This window comes from Lycium ferocissimum, chromosome 7, assembly GCF_029784015.1.
Source record: "Lycium ferocissimum isolate CSIRO_LF1 chromosome 7, AGI_CSIRO_Lferr_CH_V1, whole genome shotgun sequence".
Lineage (NCBI taxonomy): Eukaryota > Viridiplantae > Streptophyta > Magnoliopsida > Solanales > Solanaceae > Lycium > Lycium ferocissimum.
The window spans coordinates 39250586-39259203 of NC_081348.1; the positions used below are offsets into that span (position 1 = coordinate 39250586).

The following is an 8618-nucleotide window of genomic DNA, read 5'->3' on the forward strand; positions in this document are numbered from 1 at the left end:
ATATAGCACTTGTTTCAGTTGAAAAAAGACGATAGGGAAACAGGCTTTTTTTTTTTTCAACAAAGTTGAGCCAACTAGCTATATTATATTATCAAAATTAGATAATCATATCACAATTATTGCCTCTCATTAATTTTTGGAACTTTAAGAGTAAATATATAATTTTTGCCTCCTAAATGACGCTAGCTAGTTCAATATTGTCTGCAAGTATCACTATCACCTACTAATAAGTTTATAATTTTCCTTTATCTAAATACAGTCACAATTTTTTTATTGTCCTAGTGTATTGTTATTCAAGACGATAATGCACTATGAGATGCAACTAGCGAACTGAAATTGTATAAATGCAAACTTTGTCAATACAACAACAAATCTTATTGTTATCTAAATTAAATCTGAGAAACATTATTAATAAGTTCTACTTTTGTTTAAATTGCAAACAAATCTATGCTATTTATTTTGATCTCAATAATCAACAACCTACGTGTTGTTTATTTATTATATTCAGGAGGAAGCGTGCCATTGATGAAGGATGAAAACATGGTCAAAGCACGACCAGGTTGATATCCAGGGACAAAATGCCCTGATCCCCTTACTGTCACAAATGTTAAGTTTTGGTATTCAACAGCGTAACCACCAACCTTCAAGAGAAAGCAACAAGAAAAAAAGAACAAAAGTTTTAGAAAATTCATTAACATATTATGGTACGATCTGGAAAAATAGTTTGGGAGAAAAATCAAACGTTGTTAATTACCTCGCCTTCGAAGTACCAGGGGTACCATGATTTCTTAATCGGTGTTTTTATTTTGTCTATGGCATACCTACTTGTTGTCACTGATACTATATAATCTGTATCTCCACTGCAGTAAAAGATTTACAATTTCAGAAACTATAGCATTACCCCTATTTAATGGTAGAGAGACACTATACTAGTAGAGTGGAAGTTCAAGAGTAAAATATAAAATGATAAATATGAATTTGATTTAACGGTCAGAACCAAAATAATAAAAAAAATGTGTAATGAAATTGAGTAATGTTCTCTAATCTAGTTAAATTCTTATATCAATATTGATTATGAACTTGCATAGAACTCACCTATATATCCAAACTCTAATCCCACTTTGCATAAGCTCTTGAAAGATTGGTAAAACTGTATCAGGTGAATCTTGCCAACTTGCATGTATGGATAAACTGAAAAAGGGAAATTACATTAACCATATAATCATTGAAATCTAAATTACTAAAGTGCTAGCTCAAAGCGTAAATTAATTTTTAATTACTTGCAAGAACCCCATTCTTGGGGTATTCCTCTGACATGGAGTGCTTGTTGCACTTCAGCAGTATTTAAGTATGAATCTACATAGTAGCTTGTGCATGGGTCGTATCCAGAAATCTAGTTCCAACAAACGAAAAAAAAGAGGTAAAATATGTCTATATAAGACAAGATATAACATAGCAATTATAACTACATGTTGTTAGAAACAACCCAATATAGTCAAGAGATCACACTTCAACTCGTAATCACTTGTGTACACCAATTGGGTATAGTCCTTATTTATCGGTTAATTATGTGAAAAATATACAATACTTTGTACTATGCCTTTAGGATAAAATACATGTATAATTAATGTTAAACAAATGATTTAAGGTGCACACTGAAATGAGTGAGTGGTTGAGAACTTACTGGGAGAGAAGTATTTTGTGGGGAGCCGCACAATGGAGCGTATATGTCATAATAATAAATGTCACCTCGAGAGAAATCTGCTTGTTTTTTGTATTCGGAACAAGTTTCTGAAAAACTCGATGCAGAAAAATTGCAATTTAAGACAATTCCTTCATGGACGTCATCTGAAACTATGGCATGGGACCAATAAAAGTCATATGAACCCCTATTTTGCGTTTCCATGTCAATATACGCATTCCCTGTCTGAAAAAATAAAACATACCCATACAATTCAAATCTAGAGAAGATCGTATTTGGCGGAGGTATAAATCAAATAGGAAAAGGTCTGAATTTGACCCTGGACTATCCAAAATTGCTCAATTTTGTCCCCTGCTACACTTTAGTCCTTTCATGTTTTAGCAAATTGTCTCATATTTTTCTTGGTTGGAGCTCTAACATGAAATGAGTAAATTCCATGTGTCCCAATTAATTCTTTGAGGAAAAGGTCCAACTTTACCCCTCAACGACTTTTGAATATGGCTAAATCACCCTCAGGTTGAAGCTTCATTAAGGGATCAAGGGAAAAAAGAGACTTTCCCTAATGGCAAGAGGTAATTATGTATTAGATCAAAAGCTTAAGGGATGACAAAATTTCTCAATTTTAGATAGTACATGGACAAATTTGAACCCTTTTTGCTAAATTAATTACGTAATAGTTCTATTGAAGGCAACACTTACTGCAATTCCTTGCAAGTTAATGGCATGATGGGGATCGGTTTTCTTATGGGAAAGGATAAGTTGTGCTAGTTGAGGTACATAATGTCCAGCATAACTCTCACCAGCGATATAAAATTCCCTGTTTTTATATTCAGGAAATCTTTCCATCCAATTGATTAGGAAAGTATAGCTATCTTCAGAAGTACGTTTATCTCCAATTACATAATCTGATGATCGATTAGAGTAAGAAAATCCAACCCCAGCAGGTGATTCTAAGAAGAGTATATTTGCCACTGCATTTAAAAGTCATGTAATTGTCATCGTTAATAATATCTGATTTCTCCAAACCATAGTGACACTTTTTTCATTAGTATGACATATGCACTTACCGTTATTCCAAGCAAATTCATTGAGCCACAAGGTTTTTCCATCATTGTTTACTCGAAAAGGTCCCAATTCGGCCATTCCTCCATTTCCAAATGATGAACATCCCGGACCTGTTATGTTTACACTTATGTCATTAGAGCTAGAAGAAAACAAGGTGAGATTAGTAACGCAAGTTACCTACTACACAATCTGTTAAAATATTCTGATAATGTCAAAATTCTTTATAATGTCAATGTATATAAGTTAATTTTGTGAGTATGTATACCTCCATTCAACCATAAGACAAGAGGCTTGTTAGTAGAGTCTTGAGTTGATTCAGTGAAGTAATAGAACAAAGCTCTGCCAGCATCGGCATCAACAGTAACATATCCTGAATATTGATCAAAATTCACCCCACTTGGTTGCCCGGTTAATTTTGATATTTTATCATCTTCCTTGGACCCTTTCTGACCTATTAAGGATCCAAATGCTGAATTAACCCTTTCCTCAGCTTCCACTTGACCTTCACTGACATTAGTTGTAAACAATTGTTTCGTCGGTCGTGTCTCTAGAAATTTCAAAAGAACATCTCCTTCCCCTCCGTGACATTGTTCGATGTTAACGAGGCATAGAAGTAAAGAAAGACTCAAAATTAAGCTAACCTTCATTTTATTTCTTGCCATGTAATTAATGAACAGAAATTAAAACAACGAATAACTTGATCGTGTTGAGTTAAGGTATTCTCGTTGCTATTTATGAGTGCATAAAATGTTGAGAATGTCATTTGGCCAATTTTCTTGTACTTAAAAATAGTATATATTGATTCCCTGGTAGCTATTTCCTTGTCTTATATCATTGGTTTAGACGTCAACAATGCAGGGTGGCTTATTGAACATTAGTTGGACTAGTATTGATCCTGTGACAGCGATGTCATTGTTCTTTATACGTTGATCTAAACGTCAAACGATGCCGGTTTAAATTACCTAAGGAGTTATTTTCGGGGAAATAAACTTGCAGGTACAAAAGAACTCGTCAACATGCAACTAGCTAACATCTGGAATGACATCTAGTTAACTGATAATTTTTCTAACTAATATAAAACAGATATATATTGTCAAGACTAATAATCAATAGCAAGTCCTTTTGTTGCATGAATATCTGATGAAGAACATAATTGGGTTGTAGATTCTATAAAACTATTCCATGTCAACCCAGCTTTTCTTTTTTCATAGTAACCGTTTATCTTCTTGAGGAGGGAGTGTGCCATTGATGAAGGATGAGAACACGGTCAATGCGCAAGTTGGATTGTGAATGACGCTATATGCTCCTTTGGACATATCATGTCCTTGATGAATTAATAGATGAAGGTTTCTGCTGGAAAAAAAGGTTTCAATTGAATTTCTTAGCCCCTATTCATATAATAGTGTGATATTTTATTTGACAACTAGTTAATTTGCCCGCGCTTCGCGCGGGTTAACTTGTTTATTATTTTTTAAATTTAGTTAATGCGAAATTAAAAAATTTGAATTTTAAAATAGATATATAATGTATGACATTCGCAAGGGAAAAAATCAAATATATATGAAACGAAATAAATGTGAAAATATATCAGAGAATTAAATCCAAGATAAGCAACACTGATCATATTTATAATATAATAATGAATACCTTAACTCTCGAGGAGTTACAAAATCCAATGAAGGTGTAGTTATTTAAAGATTTAATGAGACAATTTTTAGACTTCTCAATGGTAGTCTTCTCAAATTTCACCATAAAAATAAAGAGTATAAAATTGAAAAAATGAGAAAAAAATAAAAATAAATAGGATTCCTATTTCACGAGGGGTGTCACATCACTTGACTATTGCCCAGCTTTATTTTTGTAGTAAACTAAAGCATAAAATACAGTGGTTAATGAGCCCTTATTAACTATCGATCACATGTGCCTAGTCTCCATATATAATTATAAGAGCTAATCAATTCAACATTTGTCATACTTTCATGTGACCTTTAATCTCTTTCTAGGTGATAGAAAAAGCGAATCAAACTGAAACTATAAGTTGAAATGAGTAACTCTGGAAGTACTAGGTTGAACTTTCTTCATTTTTTTATCGGCAAAACGACATCCACTTTCTGAATCCTGGAAAAGAAATTCAAATAAGAGAAGAATCTAATGAGGTAAAATATAAGAAATATGACCTCAATAAATTTTCTAAGCATTTGTTTGTAAAGGTATTTTAGACCTCGAATCTAAATGGTTAAAGTTTAATATTCTTATAAAAAAATTAGAAAGTTTTTGGTTTCAATTAGATATTTTCAAATGATAAAAGCATAAATACAACCCACTATTTTATTGAGCTCTCACTTAAATCTATAATATTATTATATTAACATTCATCTATGAAAAAATAATTAGATTATTTCGGCAAAATTCACATACTATCAATTAAAAGGTCTCACTGTAAACTAAATTACTTTTAGTTTTTCAAAGAGTGGCGGAATCACTGGAAAAAGATAGCTAATAAAATTCAAGGAATGTCCATTTTCTCAACTCCACCTTCTTTCATTGTTTTCTTCGTTGATAGATTTATTCTATCTTTGCATATATAAAGATTAATGAAGGAAAAATAACAAAAGAAAAGCAGGGAACCAAATATGCTAAAGATAAGATTCATTTTCAATTTTCTTTACGTAGATAAAACTATCAATATACATAAAGAAGAAAAGAATACAACAGAGTGTGGAGTTGTATTATGGACTTTTGAGATAATAATATTATATCAAGAACCTCTACAATTGTCTTGTCTCTTCGGTCTTTGAACAATATCCTACTCCTACTGTTGAATCACCGAAAAATGCAAGAAAACTCCTTGAAGTACTTCATCCTCAATACCCCAAGGTAATCTCGGCCTTCAATATTAAAAATTTCATAAGGGGAACTTCCACTTTAATCTACCTGGAAGGCCTTTTACTGCTCTGGAAAAAGGAGAAAGAATTCATAATTTTTTAAAGAATTGATTAGCAACTGAAATTTACTCATTGGATCATTATGATAATATCAAATGTATTAAGAAAATGATTAGAATGAATACAATTTAAGTAAAGAAAATTAAAGAGAATACCCATGATCTGAACATAAGAATCAAAAAGAAATTCCACGTTCGCTTGTCCTGGCGCAGCAATGCGTGCACGGATTCCCGCACAAAAACATAATTTAACATTGTATTGTTTTTTCCTTGACCGGAATTTAAAAAATTAGCAGCGAATTAACGTGAGCAAGAAAAGATCATTACTCTTTCTGATTTATGTCTCTTCAATACCTTCAATATTGATGTTTTGTGATTGCGTATATCCGACTCTTTGGTTGTTTCTTTTGGAAGGTTCATTTTGTGAAAAGAAAAACTATGGCAGGAAAAGATGATTTGAGAGTTAGGGAGGGGGTAATATGAAGAGTACGTTATGGGTCTAGTAAGAGGGAGTTTGAAATTATTTACAGAGACATTTTAATGTTGGAAACGGTTGAAGTGTTGCAATCCATGTGGTTTATTTTTTCGGATACGATGCCTTCTTTCGGAAACGATCTGTTTCTCTTTTTCCTGGAACAGTGCATTTTCATTTTATTTTTTGACAGAAAAAGAGGAAAAAGCCAAAAAATTGAGAGAAAAGATAAATATCATTCATTTTTTTGGTGGTTATATATATATATATATAGATACTTGAAACAAAAAAAAGGAAGGAGGTATATGTGTTTTGCTACTTCCAGGTGCACTAATATCAAATTGGGGTTGCAAAAGAATTTAAGCATGGAACCCAAAATGTTAACACAACGTGAGGAATAGAACAGAACTAGACTTCCTTTTCCTTAACAACCTCTTATCATTATACTAGTTTAGTGTCCGCGCCTTTATCAAATGTAGATAGTTGTATCCAATTAAACTAGATGTGTCAAATTTGACTCATGAATATGTAACTCGCCGAGCAACGGCGGAAGGGAAAGGGCAGCTCACTGCCTAACTCCGGCGGGCCAAACTTCAAGCAATGGAAGCTTTTTGACTCCTCTGTAATGACCCTCACGAGTTGAAGCCATGTAAATGGTGGGAGTGTAAAAGAGAAAAAAGAGGGAGTGAGCGTATTTTACTGACAACTAACTTTAGTGTAGGGTAAGAGGGAAGAAAATTTTCCTAAAGTGTTTTGAGTAATTTAACTTGGGGTGGGTTATTAACCTTAATTTATTCCGACTTTGACTAAATTCATTTTGACCCAAGTAAGCTTTGAGTAGATTGAATCATGACCCGTCTATGAACATAATTCGTTTTGATTGCTCAAATTTGTTCCCACTCATCATTTGCAACCCCTAAATTAAATTAAATGTTAGCTGGAGACTAAACCCGTCAACCGGTTCAAACCGGATCGGACCGGTAACGGAACCGGCCGGTTTCCGGTTAAAAAATCGGAACCGGTCCGGTTCAAACAGTCCAAAACCCCCCTTTTTTTTGTATAATATATATATTATAGTATTTATTAGTATATTGTAGGTATATTTACATATGTTATATAAGTTTATAAAGTAAAGTTTAAATATTCCTACACTTAAAAATAGTATATATTGATTTACAAAGCGTATATATATATATATATATATTAAGTTATATATAATATAGGGTGGCTACCTAAATATAGTAAGAATATACTTATATATATCAATATACTTAGGTTATATAACTTATATATATATATAGATATATGTTTAAGTTATATATATGTGTGTGTGTGTTTAAGTATACTATATATACTTATAACTTAGGTTATTTATAGCTTAATTTTTTTCTAAGTTTATAAATTCGTATATATATATATATATATATATATGTTTAAGTTATATGTATACTATATATTATAAGTATATTTTAGTTATTTTTCAAGTATATAGCTTATATATATATATGTTTAAGTTATATGTATACTATATATTATAAGTATATTTTAGTTATTTTTCAAGTATATAACTTTCTAGTTTTTAATTTAAGTAGATGTATATTATAAGTATATTCTTAGTATATTTTAGGTATATTCCTAACTTAATATAAGTAAAATTATGAACACAAGTAAATAGAAGAAAGCTCAATGAGCCATATATTTTATTCATTCTTTGATAACATTTATTTGCAAGTTGTGATTTTTTTTTTTAACTTGCAAATAATACATGAGTTGTAAAGAAATAGTAGATATATAAAATCACCAATTCTCAATCATTTCGTTAATTTCCCCCATATCATATTCGGCCATGGAGATATCTTTAAAGTCTTCCATTTGGTCCGGTCCAATATATATATATAAATGCACACTAGATTGCATTTAAAGATAATGAATGTCTATCGTCTCCAAAAATGCGCTCTCGAAACGGTTGAACGAAAAGAATATCTCGAGGAATAAAAATAATGACTTCCTTGTACTTCTTCCACCATGCTAAGACGTTACAATTCATCCAGATCCACATTTGGCTGCATCAAATAAAAGTTATATTCATCAAAGTTTGCACTAGAAGAAGGAGTAACAACTTTTCTAAACTTAAACAGGGGTTGCAAAAGATGGTCGATTTCATTTTCTAAAAATGTATAAATTTGACCAACCAATGCTTTTGTATAAGACACTTTTAAACAAGGATTTAAAAGAGAACTCAATATAAATAAAGTTGGGATGGGAAAAAAAATACTTCTTAAATTTGATTATCATTTCAAAAATAGCCGCTTGATAACCGGTTTATATTTATACTCTTGTAAAACTCTAGATTTTCAATTAAAATTTCTAGATGAATGTTTTAGAAAAAGCAAGAGTTGCATTATAAAAAATTTCTAAGAGTTCAACACATTCTT

The 8618-nt window shown here is 31.5% G+C and overlaps 1 protein-coding gene across 1 annotated transcript; it reads right to left on the bottom strand.

Moving 5' to 3' along the window:
• Positions 1 to 491: 491 nt before the first annotated feature.
• On the bottom strand, positions 492 to 3448 carry LOC132064919 (serine carboxypeptidase 1-like). The gene is made up of 8 exons (XM_059458094.1): positions 3033 to 3448; positions 2770 to 2877; positions 2402 to 2673; positions 1685 to 1927; positions 1281 to 1393; positions 1096 to 1191; positions 755 to 860; positions 492 to 641 (listed from the first exon to the last, which is right to left on the bottom strand). The coding sequence occupies exons 1-8, from the start codon at positions 3427 to 3429 to the stop codon at positions 492 to 494; spliced, it is 1485 nt and encodes a 494-aa protein (XP_059314077.1). The 5' UTR covers positions 3430 to 3448.
• Positions 3449 to 8618: the final 5170 nt, after the last annotated feature.